The 20829-nt window shown below is 40.3% G+C and overlaps 1 protein-coding gene across 1 annotated transcript in view; it reads left to right on the plus strand.

Moving 5' to 3' along the window:
* Nucleotides 1-4639: 4639 nt before the first annotated feature.
* The window catches only part of unc79 (unc-79 homolog, NALCN channel complex subunit), a gene marked incomplete at both ends in the record, with an annotated part of 32814 nt that continues 16624 nt past the window's right edge, over nucleotides 4640-20829 (plus strand). Inside the window, 18 exon segments of the mRNA XM_083906839.1 lie at nucleotides 4640-4661; nucleotides 6796-6916; nucleotides 10252-10565; nucleotides 11312-11482; nucleotides 11727-11822; nucleotides 11933-11988; nucleotides 12947-13076; nucleotides 13213-13277; nucleotides 14153-14241; nucleotides 14833-14873; nucleotides 15093-15121; nucleotides 16304-16533; nucleotides 16665-16836; nucleotides 16940-17170; nucleotides 17359-17549; nucleotides 17849-17972; nucleotides 18709-18849; nucleotides 20553-20768. Of these exon segments, the coding sequence (XP_083762965.1) occupies nucleotides 4640-4661; nucleotides 6796-6916; nucleotides 10252-10565; nucleotides 11312-11482; nucleotides 11727-11822; nucleotides 11933-11988; nucleotides 12947-13076; nucleotides 13213-13277; nucleotides 14153-14241; nucleotides 14833-14873; nucleotides 15093-15121; nucleotides 16304-16533; nucleotides 16665-16836; nucleotides 16940-17170; nucleotides 17359-17549; nucleotides 17849-17972; nucleotides 18709-18849; nucleotides 20553-20768 (2439 nt within the window).

Consider the following 20829-nt stretch of genomic DNA (forward strand, 5'->3'; position numbering starts at 1 on the left):
TTTTCACAGAGATCACTGACGTCAACATCATTAATATTAGCCATAAAGATGTGCTTAAAGAATCTTATAATAAATAATGATAACCTCCTCTGGAAATTCTCATATCATGCCGACGACATCATAATACATAATAGATATACAGTGCCTGTGTTATAGCAGTTCAAACAGTACAGTGCTGCAGTTGAGCTGATCCCCATGATGAACACAAAACTAACTACCAACTAGACAACTATCAGAGATCAGATGATTTAATCTTGAAGGAATAAAAATGTGGTTGCTCCCCAGTTGATGTTCTTCTGGCCTCCTGTTGAGGGCGACACAATACATCTAATAAATGTACTATACCTCATACAGTGCAGTCTACATACAGTATAATATTTTTTAAATCAAATAATATTATATTTGTATATGTATACATATAGATTCATTGCATTTTTAAAAACATGTATCATAACATGCACCATCTAATAAAATAAAATAGAACATTTAACGGTTACAACTTGAGCAGCTTTTTAAAATTCTGCACTTAAGTGGCTTAAGCAGCTATTTTCGTTTGTGTGGGATGTTCAATTTAAGGGCTTTATAAGGATGTTTTTGAGGGGTTTGTGCTCTCTATCCAAGAAATATGTGGATTTACTATTTATCTATCTGATAATTTCACCTCAGCTCTCTGCATACATGTTTTTGGGATTTATTTCTTTAAGAATGAATTTTACCAGGATGTCCGACACTCAGAATAAAAACATACATACACTTAAGATGAAAACATTTAAGTCCAGTTTAAGAACAGTTTGTCAGTAGAGTTTTGTGCAAGAAATGTGCATTTTTCTCTTTCTGCAAGAGCTGATGCATGAACCTCATTTTTCAAATTGAAGATATTTTGCATGAATGCAGATGAAGTTATTTGGTGAAAGAAAATACTTTGGCTCCTTGTCTGATTTTGCTCCTGTTTTCTCATTATACACTGAAACGAACGTGGCTCCTTCACATGTGACATAATGTAAATACAATAATAACATTGATTGTCTAAATAATGTACATTCTACTGCCCTGCTTTATATATATATAGGTGTAGAGGAGCAGAGGGTTGTTACTTTATCCATTTATTTTTATTTATTTATGTTGTCCTGATGAGTCAGAGTGTTTACATGAGCGTCTTTGGCCCACGGAAGCGACTCCTCCCCTGAGAAGTGATGGAAATCAGATGAAAGAAGTGCTTTTTTTGGGTTCATACCTCACAGTATATGTCGAGAAACTTTCCACAGAAACATTTACTGGTGGAAGAGTGGACGAGTGGCACCGTGTGAACTGAACCGAGAAGAAGGATGTTCTCTGTTCTTCAGGCACCAGGACTGACCAGGTCCATGTTGACGAGAGCTGTTCAGCAGGGTCACAGGTCAACGATCTGCAGCAAACCACCAAAGGAAGAGATTGGGGCAGTGGTAGGACTGATTATCTTTGTCAGTAGTTGTACTGTAGACGTTTAATAAGCAGGCATGCACTTTGTCTAAATGGTGTTGGTGAGCATTCTGCAAAAAATACTGCTGCAGTGTCACTCTTGAAAGCTCAGTCATACTACTCTTTATCGCCTCTAATGTGAGGAATTGAAGCGCACCATATCCCTCAGCTTGCAGAATGGGAGAGATGTTTTATTTATTTCTTATCCATAAGTTAGTAAGAAGCACTGGCTTTCTGAAAAGGGATCCAGTGATGGAACAGAAACACAGCGGACAGTGTTTATGCCACTATAAATCTGTTGATCTGTCCTCTGGGATGTACGCAAGGGCTTTTACCAAGCTTGGCTCGGGTTAAGAATACCAGAGCGCAGAGGGACTGAGGGACTATCATCGGAGTGAAATATAAATGGGGGATTGCTGCCGATATAGCACCCGATGAGTCATGAGATTCAAGCACTTTATTGTCACTGTTTAAAAAAAAAAAACCTTGACTATTATACATATATGAAGACAGAGTAATATTGTGTTTGGAAATTCACTTTCTTGTTTTGATTCTAAGGGTTTTTGTTTCATAAATCAAACGCTGACAGGTAACTCAGTACTCAGAGTAGGCAAAATTTGTCAAATTTGTCTATTTCTTCATCTGCAGAATTCTGTTTTTTTTATTTTATAAGAATGTGTGTTTCATATGTGTCGACACAAATGTATCTGCAAATATTTGTGAATATACCTGTGACCGAACTAAACTAAACTAAATATCAAAACTAAAACCCCAGAGGTACATTTCAAAAATAAATAGATAAGTAAATAAGTAAGTCAACAGCACAATGAAAAGGTCAACACAATGAAAAGGTCAAAATTAAGCCTTAGAAAACAAAGCATTTTACCTGCTTTTTTCTATTACTATGTCAAAACATACAGTATACAGAGGTTATAAGAACGTGCAATATAGAGCAAAAAAAAAAAAAAATGTTTTAAAGTCTGAATATGTGACCTATACACACAGACACACACAGGATGCCCATCCATATAAGGAGTTGTGTATTATTCCCACAGCAATTTGTCGTGGGTGCACCTGTGGTGAGCACTAAGGGTTACAAACTAAAAATGTAATAATCGTAGTTGATATGTGTAAAATATTTCAGCAAGGATAACTGAGTGGTAGCCAGCACAGATGATTATTGCACATTTGTTCAGCTGCCTGGATCTTTACTGCACATTAAAAGTGTTATACACTAATATAGCTTTTTGTATTATTCAGTGAAAGGTCATGTCAGAGTGAAAGGCAGAAAAATGCAAACAACACAGCCCTATTCTACCTGTTGCTGCTGACAGCAGAGGTTTTGGTGGGGATATAATGCTGTAAATACTATAAATGTCTGTTAATAAACCTTTGTCTGTATCTGTTCTGTCTGACATTCTTACAGAAATCTGCCTTTGCCATGTGTGTGCTTGCTCTGTCTCTCCTGGCCCCGGCTGGATGGATCATGTATCATCTTCCAGAGTACCGGAGGAGAGGGCCATGACCTCTGCGTTCAGTCAACTCACAATACACCGTCACTATCTAATAACACCTGCAATATTGTACACGTTTGAAACCATTATGTAAAACATTAAGGCAAGTGAAACCTTGGTTAGGTTTGATGCTGAAACGGTATAAAGATCTGAATGTAATATCTAGTGTGTGATGTTTTTTATGTTCACTATAATGGTGAATATGGATGTTGGTGGAGATGTGATGAACAGAATCCAGCAACTATAACGGCAAAGGTTTTTCACTGCTCCAGTTCTGCACCGAGTAAACAAGACAAGGTGTCAGACTACATTAAAGTAGACTTTAAATGGCTTATTAATCAGAGTTTACTCTTTGGCCCGAGGGTGATAAAGGTACAGTGGCCCTGAAGGTCATGTTTTCCACAAAAAAAATACAAATTAAACCAAACAACACTTTAACATTTCAAAAAATACTTAACTTTATTTACAATCCTAACGACCTGGGGGCCAATGAGCATCTAGTCTGGTCAAGAGCGGGCCGGTCTAGAGTTAAAAATAAACACATTATTCCCCTCATGATATTGCAATAAAGATATTCATCATGATATTATTTCACAGAATTTCAAAGTAAAAGTGCTTGTTTTGATATCGGCATGATGGTGCATACTTCACAATAATAACAACATGTTCATGATGCAAAAATAAATCTATTATAATATCATAAACAGACTAAAATGAAGTAAATATGTAATAATACGATGTCCTGCGGCCCTACACTTATTTTGAAATTATCATAAAAATTAGTTCAAACTGACCAATATTGAACAACAGTTTATAATAATAATAATAACAATAATAATACATTAGGTTATATTTATCACATTAAAATATGAATCCACCATACATACAATAATATTAAAGTGTATTTACATTAGTTTTTGTTGTTTACAGATTAATTTTGCATCAAAAATGTTTTGTTTTTTGTTGTTGTGTGTGCACATATTTACATATATTGTTCACCTTTTCCTCAGAATTCTTAAATCTCTCCCCCCCCCTCTCCTGACCAGACTAGAAGTTCACCGGCCCCCAGGTCATTTTGAGTTTCAGGCACTTCATTGTTGTGACAACGTGACAACAACCATCTGTTGCACGTTCACCCTTTCATTTTCTGCCTCCAACACAAATCATATGAAGAAAATCACGAGGTGTGTATTTGTTTGCTTCTTTAATCAGCCATCAGCAGATGAGATTCATCATCGAGCTTGTTGGAATTGTTGAATGACAATTTTCCCCAAAGCCGGATCAGTCCATTTGGAAAGGTATGTCGTGGGAGATTTACACAATCACTCCTCTCCGCCACCGAAACGAATACAAATAGCGAAAAATGAAAAAAAATAACACACTCACGAAATGGCTCCTGGTTTTTAATTCCGCTAAAAGCTGGAAGGGGGGAAAAGGACCGCACCATCACCACCGCTGGAAAAAGCCACCTAGTGTTTAAACCTACAGCGCAGCGTGAGTGGTACATTCAAACCGAGCCTGAGCTGCGTGGAGATTTTTTCACTTTTTTCACGACTGAGGGAAAACGCAACGCCGGGGAAACAAGGAGGAATTAAAGAAGAGGAAGAAGAAGAAAACATTAAAACAACTGACAGTCTGGGTTTTATGTTTCCACAAGAGTCTGCAAGATGTCCACGAAGGCAGAGCAGTGTGAGTACGGCTTTGTGTGTGTGTGAATATCTGCGTGGGGGGGTGTTTTCAATGTCTTATCATGGGGGGGTGTTTTGTTCTTTTTGGAAACTGGGAATTAGATTTTTTTGGGGGGGGGGGGGGGGGGGCGTAAAAATGAAGGGAGCTGTCCTTGGTGATGAAACCGCGGTTGCCAAGGCAGGTTGCAACACGTCCTCCTCCTCCTCTCACTGCAGAGGTTTGGAGGCTCCGTCAGTCACTGAAACACGGGGAGAAACGCACCGTATGTCTCCATTTACGCGTCTACATAATCGGGGGGGAACACGTTCAGACACGTCGCCTTACTGGATGTTTAATTCCTTATTTCTTCTTGATTTGATTGATTGACGTGGCTGCTTGATCAGAAGAAGGGGAGGGTGTTCTATTTGCTGTTGCCAAGGTCGACCTAAAAAGACTATTTTTTTACAGAATAAAATAAGGTGTTGTGTGTTAGATTGATCAATATTATGGCTAAGATCCTCCTCATTCTTATCGGCTTGTTGTTGAACAGGTGGAAAACAGCCCCCCCTCCATCCTTTCAACCCATCACTAAATAATAAAACATGTTTTGCTCGCTTAAATCACACAAAAACAAAATATATAGTGATCAAAAACTTGCATGTGACCATTTAGTAATAGCAACAATAAAACAATAACTCATATACTCACAAATTGGCATCTGTTACCTCTATGTCTCCTATACATTTGTTGTATGTATAATGTATTGGTGACCAGGGCTGGGCCTATGCATTTTTTTTGAGGTGAGATTGGAATTTGAAGTAACTCCTCACTAACAAACAAACAAACAAACAAACAAAGCTAGTTTTCCACAACTGAAACGTGAGTAAACATGTTAAAAAAACACTTCCATATAGTATGGAAGTCAACAGTGATGTTTACAGTGGAGGTAAGGACACTACACGTACAATTTAGTGTCTGGAATCTGGAAAATAATAACAGTACATGGTAATAAAAGTAAATATATATAGAGAGACAACAGTAAACAAAACACTGTTGCATTACAGTTTAAATTTGACACTGAACTTCCATACACTCTTTTTTTTATTTATTTTTCTGTCTTAACTATGATTATTTTTTAGTTGTGTTTATTTATTAAGCAAAGTCAGGCACCTATAGGCAGATTTGTATTCATATGCCTCTGTTGTGGACCTCTACCTCATTTGTGGTCCCCCTTACCACAAAGGAGCGCCCATGTGACCTTATTATGTCTCACAAGCGTCACAGGAGAGCATTTTGTAAAATACTATAGTATGGTAATCATAGAGTTATGCAATTTTACTCTACGGCAACAGCTAATAGTCGTGCAAATAAGTCTTGCTGTATTGTGGTGGTAAAGAGGATCAAATCCAGTTTTGCTTAGACCTGGTCCTTAGAGAGCACAAACCTGCACCAAGGCCATTCAGTTCTCGATGTATCAGTACCACCAAAATATACAAATATATCCCTGGACTATAACCTACATCCCAAGAAAATGGAATCAAAATTCAGTCCTTTCTGTCCGACAGCATAGTCACATTTGCCCAAGTCGGCAGCTGTTATATTTAATTATAGGTTGTTTGTTATTTACAGGTCGGAGAGGAAGCTAAACACACGGAGAAAATGGGTCAGCGATCACCCACTCTAACTAAATTGAGCTCCTGTTTAACCAGGCACAAATAAAAAAATATCAAATTTCTACCTATGAGAGAGCAGATCAACGTGCAGCAACCGATTTCCGAAATGTCTCTCTGTGACATTTTGTGAAGACATGTGTGAGCCCTTCTTGATTTTCCCCAGTTTGTCTTGGGACTTAAACTGGCAACCTTTTTGTGCACAAGCCTGTTTCTGTAAGCAATAGGTTACTGGCTCCTCTAGGGCTCTCATGTGACCTCACTGTTACACCAAAAAGGTCATCTGGTGTCGGCCAGAGAGCCATGGGAACACAGAGTCTTTATTTAACTGATGATTGGAGTGTCCATGTTGCATGCTGCTCGGTGTGTTTTTATGCATGTTCAAATATTTGCCTCTTTTCTATTGATATAGTACACATTTTTCCTAACCATTAAAGTCTGACTCGTGTTGATTTGCTTGTTACTCTGCTCTTTATTTTGTCCAGTTGCCTCTAAGATACGATACTTGCAAGAGTATCACAACCGTGTGCAACACAATATTTACCCTGTGCCCTCGGGAACAGACATTGCAAACACACTGAAATACTTTTCCCAAACCCTGCTCAGGTAAGTACCCTGCTCTGGAGCCAACAGGTGAAGTAACAGATTTGCAGAATGTTTGACATTTAGCTTCCCGTCACGATCAGGAGAGTTTACTCACAGTACACAGTAGGTTGTTCTGGCACACTTTTCGGAGAACAGATGACAGTATGGGAGCAGGAAGTTAGGACCACGTACCTGTTTATGCCTTGCCTGTTCTGATTTGAGGCCGTAGCAGTTATGAAGTAACAGGGTTGTGTTATTGATTCCACGGTGGCCTGTTGAGATGAGCTCTTCCAGTGGGGGGGGTGGGCTATTGTGTCTTTTCCAGCAGGGGGGGCGGGCAGGTCCTCCAGCTCCGCAGATGCAGGGGTCACGCTGCTCCTCTGGGTGCTGTGAAAGACCGAGGAAGGAACAACATGTTATTTCCTCCTCAAACCAAGAAGGCAGCCATTTTGAACACATCTTATCTCATTAGGTGTCATTTCCCTTTTTCATTTTCAGGCTTCTATGCATATACAAATAGAGTAACACTTTAGATTAGGGAACACATATTCACCATTAACTAGGTGCTTACTAACATATATAAGTAGCATACTAGCCCTTTATTAGTAATCATTAAGCACGTATTAACACCTTATTCTACATATATTCATACAATCTACCTCTATTTCAACATGAATTAAGATTTTTCCTACATAAGGTGTTAATACGTGTTTTATATGTACTATAAAAGGGCTAGTATGCTACTTATATGCATGGTGAACATGTGTTCCCTAATCTAAAGTGTTACCAAAAATAGAGATAGGACATGCTTGTATGTCATGTGGTTGATTTTTACAGCCACGCATTAGGTTATTAGCTAATTTACATAAAGCGTGGGATTACTGAAGACCCACTTTTGGTGGGTGTCATCTATTTGAGACTGTTAGTCAGCCTCGGTGTGACTCTTTATATTCTTCTGCCTTTGCTGAGTGATGTTCACAGAGTGGCTCTGCTGGAGGGCTGTCCTACACCAGCACCAGCACCGTTAATCTTGCTTTAAACATGCGGCCACTCACATGCTTACAAGAAGCACGTCTGGTAGCGGCGACTCAGATGGCGAGTTTGTTTCTCAGAGGCAGTGCCGTGCGATCACTCATCGCGGTGCCATGGTGTTCGCACTTACGGATTTTCCCCACAGCACAGGCCTCTTCGCCTCTGATATGCAGAAATCATTCTGTCCACTATCAGAGAGAGAGATTACTCATACACCTGTGCTTTCTGAAGCCCAGGGTGAGGAAATAGTGCAAGGAGAAAATGTAAAGAAGCTGAGGGAGAGTGAGTGAGCCTTAACAATCCAGAGCAGGCATGTGGCATGTTCATAGAAAGGAAAAAAGGTGAAATAGCCAAAGGAGGGTTTTTGTTAAGTTCATATACTAATTTTAGAACAGAAAACAGTGAATATTTACAGACAGGCCTCCTTAAAGGCACAGCTGTGTGATATTTCTCCAAGTTGAAGTGAGCTCTCTGCACCAGTGAGTCTCACTGACTCCATACCAAAGTGTATCACTCATGAGAATAACACAGAGAGCTGTTGTTTCAGATATAGACATATTTTTATGTACACACACCACACCACACACACACACGTGAAAAAGTGTTTATTCTATGAGTCTGATTGTGTTACCGTATGAATTAATGACACTCACATAGTCAGTGACAGTCAATGTGTGTCATACGTCTGTATCAGTGCATTTCTACATGTGTTTTATGTGTCGTATATGTAATTTTCGTGTCGTTTCGTTCGTGCGAATGTACGTGCGTATGTATGTGTGCACATTACGTGTGTACATGTTCGTGTGAGCGTTTCTGTGTTACTGTCTATGTTCATTGTTCAAATTAATGATGTTTTCTATATGAGAAATGGGCAGTGAAAAAGTCATACTCTGAGATACGGTCTGTTGTTGTCTAACAGTCCTGTTTGAGCGCACACGCGCTGCGACGTATAGCGGGGCTTTATCAACCAATCGGCACTGACTTAAATCTTGCAGAGTATAACTTTGAGGGGATGAGACAAGAACATGTTACATTCTGCTGTTGACGTAGAAACTCAACATTATGCATCTAATGTTATGTTAAAATATTGATTTATGAAATCCCCTTTCTCACTTGCTAATAATGTTCTAACTCTATTTTTTGAGTGACCTTTCTTACAATAATAACAACGATAATAACAATTAAAAAAAAGAACATTAATGATCTGGGCTCTCATGATAAATCCCAATCAATTGCTTGTTAGAACAGTTAGATATTTAATAAAGTGCAGTAAAAAAAAAAAAAAAGAGCAATGCTCTCTGGCCACCCCTCCCCCCTCCTTCTCCCTAGACACCCCACACTCAACCCAACTACTTTTTGCTTTTGTTTTCCCCCCTTTCTTAAAATTGATTATGTCCACCACCCTCCCCCAAGGGACAGCAAACACAATTGTCCATCTTGCATTAGCTCACAAACATAATGCTACCAGTCATCTCCCCCTGATACAACCTATTCCTTTGTCATTATAGTTTCTCCTCTACCGTAGATTAGTTGTTACATTTATTTTAGAAACCTGAATCCATATGCCTGTTGGATCTCATTATTTCTCCTGATGATACTGGTACAGTATCATAACGTACGCATACGGACATTATTTCTCTGGTGCAATAAACATGTGCTGTGACCTCGGAGCATTTGGATCTAACCTCACACACATGTTTATTACTGGCTGAAGCATGTTTCAAAAGTGTCACCTCTGTATTTTCCCAAACCAATTTGGTGTCACTCCCATCCTTGACAGCCCCACCAAAGACAAGGAAATTTCTTTTTGAAAAACAACAACAACAACAAAAAGGGTGTGGCTCATTGGCCCATGTGCATGGTAGCCACCTCACTGATTGGACAACGGCAGCCATTGAGGGACAGTCACTTGCGCTGTCTCTTTTTGGAGAAGTATGGGGTTGCCACTGAAAACATGCCATTTTTTATATTTTTGCTCCTTGTCACCAGATACGCATGAGATGCAGTGATCATATCAGTTTGTGCTCATGTTTTTTTATTTTTTTTTTCCAAGTGCAAAGACAGACAAAAAAAAAACCTAAATAAATTGAATTAAAGTCACTCTGAACAGACAAAGCAGGGACAAATTGCCTGTGCCTTCAGCGATAGAGTCAAATAGTGAGACACTGCATCCTATGTGGGGTTTATCTGGGTTTGTTTTTTTCTATTTACGCTGTCTCTGTAGTGCCATTTCAATGTAATGTGCTGTTTTTTTGTGTCTTTGTTGTCTCTTTTTTTCCCTTGTTCCCCTCCCCTACCCTCCCTCCCCTCCCGCCCCGGAGCAGCATTCTGTCCCGCACAGGCAGGAAGGAGAACCAGGAAGCTTCCAATTTGGCCGTGCCCATGACCATGTGTCTTTTTCCTGTGCCATTCCCACTCACCCCATCTCTAAGACCACAAGTCAGTTCCATCAACCCTACAGTTACTCGCTCCCTCCTTTACAGCGTTCTGCGCGATGCCCCATCAGACCGCGGGGGGCAGGGGCAGCAGAGTCGGGACGCGCAGCTCTCAGAGTACCCCTCTCTGGACTATCAGGGCCTCTATGTGACCCTCGTGACCCTGCTTGACCTGGTGCCCCTGCTGCAGCACGGTCAGCATGGTGAGTCAAGGCCCAGTGCACCACTGTTTGTCATCATCATCCCAGAGCCGTCTGGCCCTGCATGAAGCCACTGCTGCTTTTTTGGCCTCTTTTGTAACGGGAAGAGAGAAGTCCTGCTGAGGATCTTGAGGGATGCATGGGGTGATTGGGAGCACGCTGGATTCCTGTCAACTTAATCGTTCATAAGCCATTGGATACACCAGACATAGGCCTTTTCCTCTGTGTATCATACTTGAATGCATGTTCGTTATGTAAAGTGGGAGAAATGTTTCACTTCTGTTGTCATGTTGCAAATTATATAAGTCCAATGAAACTTGCACACAGCTAAATGTAATGTGTTTTTGATGCATTTAGAGTACGTTTGAGAATTTCCTCACTGTTTTTCCACGAGCTGATGTCTACATCACAGTCTGTGCTCTTATTTTTCATGAATATTTTACCACTGTTTAAAAAAAGCTCGAAAGCATGAAACCCATCTCCTTGACTAGATTGCTGTGCTTTTCCTGAGGGCAAACTTTAGTTCATTGGCTTTTAAAGAAAGCTCTGTGCCCACACCAGAAGCTCAAAGTCCAGATGTTCTCTTTTTTTTTTTTCCTCCACTGTTTAAACTGTTGAAATGACTGAATGTTCACGTTGCATCATGTGGCTGCATACAGTATGTGAATACTGTATGTAGTTTGCTGTTTATTGAATGAGTGTCTGTATATCTCTCTCTGTCTTTTTTTGCCTTTTTCCTTTCTCATCAGATCTGGGACAGTCCATATTTTATACAACAACTTGCCTCCTGCCCTTTCTCAGTGATGATATTCTCAGCACTCTGCCCTATACAATGATCTCCACTTTAGCCACTTTCCCCCCTTTCCTGCACAAAGACATCATCGAGTACCTGAGCACATCTTTCCTCCCCATGGCCATATGTAAGTACGATCTATCACAAGATAAATAACACAACACTATCCCCTCCTGCAACAATAAAACCCAACCTATAATCTGTGATATGTCTAGATAAATGAACAAAAACACCGTGAAATTGCAGCTTCTAGGCACTTAAGCCTTAAAAGCCACCATGCACTCTCTGGATTATAAACCGATGTTTTTAATATCATAACCATTGTCGAAGTTGCTGATGTTTGGTTCCTTTTCTCCCTTGCTCGTCTGTAGTGGGTTCCACTAGAAGAGATGGCGGCGTTCCAGCTTATGTGAATTTTTCAGCCTCCTCCATGCTAATGATAGCAATGCAGTACACCACAAATCCAGGTAAACCACCAAAGTTAGTCACTTTTGAATAATGTCAATGTGAACTACATGGAAAAGTTGTATAGTCATGACACTCTACTTACAGTATGTTGGTCTCTACTTCTTTTTAGTCTATCACTGTCAATTGCTGGAGTGTCTGATGAAGCACAAACAGGAAGTGTGGAAGGTATTTCTTCTCTAGATATCTAGTGATAAAGATATCTTGAATCATTTAATTTAATTTGCCCAAAAATGATGACTCTTTACTGAATGTTGCATAGCTCCCTTTGACCCTGTATAAGAATAGTTATGGTAGCTAAGTATGAAGCTACAGTGTTAGCCTGGCAGAAACAGTAGAAACAAACAACAAAAAGCTAAACTGTTTTATTCAAAAGTTAAAATAAAATGTAATAAAAACATTCTACTTAGTTTATGAAGAAATAAATCCAGTTAACTACTGTTAACTGCACCCTTTTTAATTTTAAGCCAGCGTTGTGTATAGCTAATGGTTAGCTAGTACTAGCTTCATATTTATTCATTTTCGTTTTGGTCTTTACAACAGAGTTTTAGAGCCAAACTAAAGACATATTGTTTTCAATCTTTTGTGAATAGAGTCATAGTCTTATGAGAATAATGGTATCATCTTATGTGAAGTTGTAATTATTATTCAAGCAAAATCTTAGATGAGGCATCAAGATGAGGAACGCAGAGCATTTTGGTTATATTTTGGTTTTGGCTTCACAAATAAGGACATTCGTGTGGCACATGAGCCCCACATTATCATTAAGGACAATAAGGAGATTTTGCTAGAAACTGAGTCTGTTTTGAAGAAAGAATCACACAAACCTGGAGGAAATCATCTCTTATGTGGAGGAGGAAATGGCTGGTAATAATAATACTAATATTATGACTTCTTTTTAATATTTCTACTTTATTCTCATAATATCATCATGACTTTATATTACATATATTTATATCATCTTCAGTTTGGCTCTCATACTCAGATCAGTCCTTACAGATGGATATAAAATATGTTTTCAACAACAATGTTAGACTTGTTGATTTCCATTTGGTAGTGTTTAATTATCGTCTCTGATCATTTGCACTGTACAATAATCACTGTTGTGTGTGTACTTTGTATGCAGGACCTTCTTTATGTCATATCATATGGACCATCCCAAGTAAAACCCCCCGCTGTGCAAATGCTATTTCATTACTGGCCCAACCTGAAGCCTCCAGGAGCCATCAGTGAATACAGAGGACTGCAGTACACTGGTCAGATGCTCTTAATGTCACATCTGCTGCTTTATCTGTCCTTGAACTGTCCATGGGTCTAATTTATCTCCCTCATTTTTTCCTCCCGTTTTCTCCTCCTCCACCAACAAATGTTCTGCCTCTTTTCCTGGATCAGCCTGGAATCCCATCCACTGTCAACATATCGAATGCCACAATGCAATCAATAAACCTGCTGTCAAGGTGAATTCAGTCTTAAATATATGCACGGAAATGAAGCCTTTTAAACATAAACCATGCATAAAACAGATCCCTCATTTCTTTATGCTCACAACACCTTGCTACTTAAAGAGGATAGATTAGCAGAGTGCACTGCCTCCCTGGAACACCTCATTGGGAATGCATGAAGCATGTGCCAGATTGCCTTGCCAAGTTCAACCATGCGAGATGCCATTTTTTTACTTTCCTGAGCCCCCTCAGTAAATAAATCAGTCCATGCCCCTGGCAGCTGTGTGAAAACGGTAATGATATCAGCTTCAGTGCTGCGTTACACAGTGTCTGCTGCTGCTGCTTTATCTGCTCTGTCTGCCTTTACTCAACTGTACTCAAAACTGACAAATAGAGTACGAGGCGGTGCACGGACAGGAGCCTGATTTCAATTACCAAGAGCACGGAGGGGGTAAAGGGGGGAGGGGGTGGGGGCGTAATTGGAAGTACTGACCCCGCGCAGCCCTTGAGGATAGGGTGGCATCAAGTGAGAGCGCACTAAATTACAGCGCACCATCTGACCATCGAGGCCACGAGCATCGCAGTTTAACGCAGGGGCCAGGCACAGGTTGCAAAAGAGTGCAGTGTAACATATGCACGCAGCCATCCACACAATGTAGGTATTATATGGTTTCTCTGGCAATAACTTGATATACTAGACGGTACCACAGCATGTACCACATGTACTCTAAGGAACTGCATTTCATTCATAAAAAAAATACAAAATATAGTAGATTTGGCATTTTTTTTACTTAATTAGAGACTTTATGTACTTTTGATTATAAATGACAAAAATAAAACATTGACATGCATATATAGGTTTAACTTTTAAATCCTGTATTATTTTGCAGATGTGTATAGATCCTACTCTATCGGTTGCCCTGGGAGACAAGCCCCCCCCTCTTTATATATGTGAGGAGTGCAGCCAGAGGATAGCAGGGTATGTATGTTTCTTACATCTTATTTTTCTCCAACTGATAGATCCTCTTTCAATAAGATGTCATTCCAAACATACATCACCCACTGCTTGCCTCATTACTGCTCTCTTTAACCCAAGGGAAACACCATCACCATGGTTACATAAAACCCTCGCTCAGATAATGAGATCATCATCGCAAAACCACACAGGCAATTGTTTCTCTGTCCTACAGTGTGTAACATTTAGGGTTTGAGTTAATAACACAGTACACAAAAGCAGGTTATGGCCAGGCGGGTGGATGATCTGATGAGATTTTAGATTTAGTTAGAATAGAAAGGTCAGGAACAACAAGCAGTTACACAGTCATGTTGGGACAACACAAATGAACGAGTGCAAGAACTCAGTGGGAGCAGCTAAATGAAGCAGGACAATCAGGAAGTCATACCAGCAACAAGAGCAAAACAAACTATTTCCTCACAGGAGCACATTGCATTCCTCTGAAGAAATGTGTGTGTACAACAGATTGACCTACAGCATACATGTGTTTTGAGGGGGACCCTTGACTGTAAATAAAGCATTGTTTATATACTTCCTCTTTCATCGTTTTTTCAGAGACCATGCTGAATGGCTTGTTGATGTACTCCTTCCTCAAGGTGAGCAAACAAACAAAAAAAGTGTTTGAGTATATGTTTCAATCCGTCACTTAAACTGCAAATCAAATATAGACTATCTAGAATATACTTAGAATATATGTTCAGTACCCAAAGTAAACAAAAGGGCGTTTTTTTGGAACAAAAATGTGATGCACTGATGACATTAAAAGCAGATTTTATCCTGTTCAAATTGAACATGTTTGCCATTTTTTTGTACAGCAGAGATATCAGCCATTTGTCAAAAGAAGGTAAGATATTTAAAATGCAACTTTATATTAATGTATTCCCTGTTACTGCATGATATTACACTACATCTTTCGCAATGTTTCTCTTTATTTTGAACAATAAAACCTTTGCAGACATTATGTTGTCATTGCTGATAAGTATAGCTTCACTTCTCAGCTTCACTGCTGGATTAAATTAAACTGTACATGTTAATCAATGAAAACGGAAACAAATTGAATTAATCCTGCAAATATTTTGTAAAAACTAGTTTTATCGGTGATCCATAGCAAGTTAAATTATTAGTCTTTCTCCATTGTGGAGTTAATTTACTGAAGTGACTTGATAAAGGCCACATTGACTGAAATGAAGCTCCTGGGTGTGCGATGTTAGTTTATTGTTGATGAATGCACTGCCAAGGGCACAGCGGCCTCCTAATGGTTTCCAGAGACACACAGGTGGGAAACTGAGGCCGAGATAGTCTCAGGTATTCCCGTCAGGCCGAGCAGTTGACTGATGTTGTCAGGGGAAACAGCTGGCCACTATGCTGGTTATTATTCAACAGCTTCCTCTCTTATCAGACATCGATCCACCTGTTCCTGAGAGCTCTTTAAATGCTCACGTGGGTTTTATTTTATTTTATGGCAGAGCCGTCATTAACTTAGACAGTGCTCTTTATCTGAGAAAAAGCTATTTATAAATACGCCACAGCACTGAAGATAGAAGACACCTTAAGTAACAACATCACCAGTAACAGCTGAAAAGGTTTTTTTTTGTGTGTTGCCGACAGCTGGATAAGAGAATGAGAACTGACCATCAGAGGACAGATATCTTAATTTGATAGGGTGCACTGCATCCCTCTAATGGCATGAGATTAGAGGCTGATCAGATTAGGATGCTCCCCTAGTGCCGTGCTATTTATTTTTAGAAACCTGAGACACCACCGGGACACATAAAGACATTTGCGTTGCTGCAGATGTACATAGATCAACTTTGCTGAACGAGTATATACAGCAGAGGGAAATAATAAGATCAGTTAGCTGGTTTTTGAGACCTGGAGATATGTATATTTTTAGAGACTCATCATTATTGGCTGATTTACTGTTGCCTGCTGCCAAAAATAGAAATTAAAAGGATCTCTTCTCCTCCTCCTTCCTCCTCCTCTGCCTCTTCGTTATTTCTACCTCCTTCTTGGCTTTGCACTGTAGAACTGTAGCTCTCATGTGAGGAGGGCTGTGGTCACCTGCTTCTCAGCCGGCTGCTGCGGGCGCCATGGCAACCGGCCTGTCCGCTACTGCAAGCGTTGCCATGTCAACCATCACAGCAGCGAGGTGGGGGCTGCGGCGGAGACCCATCTGTACCAGACCTCGCCCCCTCCTATCAACACGCGGGAGTGCGGCGCGGAGGAGCTGGTTTGCACCGTGGAGGCTGTTATAAGGTGCATTCACAGTGTTTACACTGACATATGAGTCAAAACATGAAGATTTATATCACTAATGTGGTGTCACGTCCTTTTATGTCCTTCCTGCTCTTTCAACGTCTCTTCTCGTCCTCTCTGTGTCCACAAAGTCTTCTCAAAGAGGCAGAAATTCATGCCGAACAGCGAGAGTTTGAGATGAACAAGCGTCGTCAGATGGGCTTGTCCACCTCTCACCATTCTCTGGACAACATCGAGTTTGACAACAAGGAGGACGACCAGCACGACCAGCGTCTCCTCAGTCAATTCGGCATCTGGTTCCTGGTGTGTAATCGCAGGCTGTTAAGCAGCTGTGTCTTTCAATAACTGAGAGGGCTGAGATAAGAATGTCACTCTTACTGTACCGATTACTCTGACATGTGTGCAGGTGAGCCTGTGCACCCCCAACGAGAACACACCCACAGAGAGTCTGGCGCGGCTTGTCAGCATGGTCTTTCAGTGGTTTCACTCCACTGCCTACATGATGGACGACGAGGTCGGAAGCCTGGTGGAAAAGCTAAAGCCTCAGTTTGTCACCAAGTGGCTAAAGACGGTGTGCGAAGTGCGCTTTGATGTCATGGTCATGTGTCTGCTGCCCAAACCGGCTGAATTTGCCAGGGTAAGGGTAATTAATCACACATTATGTGGTTAAGTGATGAATAAAGTACAATACAAATGTCGTAAATCATGATCCATTGTGCCACCTAGCACATGTTTGTACTGTGTAACAGCTATGAAGAAAAATAACAATATCAGGCTCTCACTGACAACTGACACTCATTACAAAATGATTGGACTTCCCTCCAGGTAGGAGGCTACTGGGACAAGTCATGTAACACAGTGACCCAGTTGAAAGAGGGCCTGAACCGCATCCTGTGTCTGATACCCTACAACGTCATCAGCCAACCGCTATGGGAGTGCTTTATGCCAGAGTGGCTGGAGGCCATCCGCACCGAGGTGCCGGACCACCAGCTCAAAGAGTTTAGAGAAGTGCTCAGGTACATCCACCTTTTCTTTCTCTTGCCTTTTAGTTTCCTTTTGTTTTCTTTCCAATTTCATCCATGTACAGGATTTTCTTAGGGAATGTTTGCATATCAGAGTTCCTTTCATAGACTTTTTGTATTGCTCACAAACAAGGTGCAACATGTTCCTGTGTCTGTTAAAAGTAGAATTTCAGTGTACCCTGTACACAATTAACTGGCACACTGATTATAAGAACACATAATAATATTATATAGATGTATTCAACCCTGCCAAAGCTATTTTAAGTTATTTTCCATCTTCTTTCTCACTACAGCAAAATGTTTGATATTGAGCTGTGCCCGCTGCCTTTCTCCATGGAGGAAATGTTTGGCTTCATCAGCTGCAGATTTTCTGGATACCCAGCGTCCGTGCAAGAGCAGGCTTTGCTGTGGCTTCATGTAAGACACACACGCATGCACACAGGTTCATGCATCTTCCCTTTTAAGGTCTCTCAACAGCTAACCAAAGCCTAATCCCTAACTTTAACACAAACACAATTCAAATCTTAGCCCTAAACTTAACCAGAACTTAACCCCAGAGATGAGGACCAAGTTTTGGTCTCCTTAAGGACTACTGGTCCTGATAAGGTGATAAGATCAGTTCAGGTCCTAAAACGCTCCTAAAAAAGTAACAGTACAAGAACACACACATCTTCGCAGGTCTCGTTCACATCCTGTGGTTCTGTCCACAGTGAGTGTGAATTGAACAGGCTGTCACAGAGTGTGAAGCCCTGGATCGCTGAATGACACTGAGGGAGACGGGAGCGATCTCCCCTTTCGTCGCATATGCGATCACAGCTTGCTGCCCTGCTGTATACATGGATCTATTTCAAGTTTTATGTCACAAATGAGATGGAGTATACCCTTAAATGTACCCTCAGTAAATAGGTCACATTCATATCAGACTGGAAGGTGGAGCATAGTTTGAGGCTACATGTTTGTCTTCACACAGTGTGGTGTGCAGGTAATTTAAAAGTAAGGTTTGTGTTTCAGGGTCAATCATTATAAATTATTTAGGTGACAATATTATTAAATCTCAGTTCCAATAACAAATATATCTATACTGTTGGTGCAAAAACATGTTTTTTTCATATTTGTGGTGACCTGATGCTGTGTGTGTTTTGTCTGGATGAAGGTGTTGTCAGAGCTGGACATCGTGGTGCCGATTCAGCTCCTGATCGGGATGTTCTCCGATGGCGTGAACTCTTTGAAGGAGCTGGCCAATCAGAAGAAGGCACATTCCTCCGATATAACTGGCAACACCGGGGCTCGCAGGGTAAGGGGACTGCAATCGCTCAGTGCCATTTTTCAACTGTTCTCTCCCTCCAGTTCACTTGTCACATCACAGCTTAAAGTACTGTATATTACAAAAACAACATTACCTGAATGGATGTTGTCGAGTTTATTCTGGTCTTCACATTCTCGACCAGGCATACAAGGCAACAGAGGACGCTAACCAACTCCGTACAATTTCAGCCACTGATTGAGATCCTAGAAAGAAACAAAATTAACTTAGTTAATCGAAAAGTCAAAATTCTAAAGAGTGAAATAAAAGTTACGCCATTTATTAATACAGTGCATTGTCTATTTGCAGAGTATACCCACTATAGGGGTAAAAATATGTATTAATAAATGAATGAATGAATGAATGATTTGTTTATTTTGGGCATGACAGTTAAATCAACATCTGCAAACATCATCATTTAAATTCATACAAATGACCGAAAGGGAAAGCGGGAGAAGCAAAGCTTATCTAGTCCCGCCCCATTACCACAGAATAATATTTTTTTTCTTTTTTTCGTAACTCGTGACAGTTTTGACGTAACAAGCAGCAGTAGCGTAAGGTTAATAACTCTAATTTTACATATTATGTCAAATATGTCAAAGTACAGAACTGCATATCACAAATGTTATTAAACTAATAAAAAAAAAATATGTATATATATATACATACCAATAGTGTCTCAGTTGCCACTCAAGCATTGACACAAATCTCTCCAGCTTGACGCTCTGACAGACAAAAGGGCCTCACCTGCCCAAGATGTCCTCCTATTCAAAGCTTCCTCAGGTGTTCTGACTCTCCTGATTAGCCTGATGAGTCTCTCTCTACCTCAGGCTTTCTCACTCAACTGCGCAACCTGCTCAAACACACCTGATTCTAATGGTCAGCTCGTCAGTAAGCTCTGCTGAAGCCTGACAACGAGCCATTCATTTGAATCAGGTGTGTTGGAGCAGGAAAACAACTAAAATGTGCATCTAATCAGTCTAAATTTACCCCAAAAATAAAGATAATAAACAGTCTGTCAACTCATGACTTAAGAGTTGTGAATAGACCTTTTAAAATGATTTGTGTCAAATGATGAGAGGCCCGTTTAGGATAAGGATTAAAGTTATCACTGAAATTATAATCGAGGAACTCTGTCGTCATGTGTCATTATTTCTGGCTCTAATGGAGGAAAACTATCAGAAAACATAACTGTTTCGGGTTTAATATGAACACTTTTATTCATCAAAAGAGTTGCGAATAATGAATGAATAGAAAATATAGTCAAGACATTGACAAGATTAGAAATAATGATTTTTATTTATAATAATCATTTTGCCCTTTGTTCAAAGAACCAAAGGGCAAAACTGTTTTCAGCTGTGCTAACATCATTGCACAAGGGTTTTCAAGGGTTTTCTAATCATCCAATATCCTTCTAATGCGATTAGCAAACACAATGTACCATTAGAACTGGAGAGAAATAGGCCTCTATACACCTATGTACATATTCCCTTAAAAACCAGACGTTTGCAGCTAGAATAGTCGTTTACCACATTAACAATGAATAGAGTGTATTTCTGATTCATTTATAGTAGTATATTCATTGGAAAAAAGTGCTTTTCCTTCAAAAATAAGGACATTTCTAAGTGACCCCAAACTTTTGAACGTTAGTATACGTTTTACTTACTGTACAACGATGTGCTGTTTGCCTTCAGGTGAGTGTGGTGTCAGATCCAGGACGCCGCGGGCAGCACAACACCCTCAGCCCGTTCCCCAGTCCCTTCAGGAGCCCGTTCCGCAGCCCCCTGCGCTGCAGCCCCTTCAAAAACTTGGGTCACGCCACCGGCCACTGTGCCCTGGATCTGGACTGTGACGATGATGACATGAACCTCGGCTGCTTCATCCTCATGTTTGACCTCATTCTGAAGCAGGTGACTGAGCAGACTCGTGATAATATTTCTACAATTCTACAAAAAACTATTTGCATGTATG

Source organism: Microchirus variegatus (assembly GCF_963457635.1).
Source record: "Microchirus variegatus genome assembly, chromosome: 2".
Taxonomy (NCBI): domain Eukaryota; kingdom Metazoa; phylum Chordata; class Actinopteri; order Pleuronectiformes; family Soleidae; genus Microchirus; species Microchirus variegatus.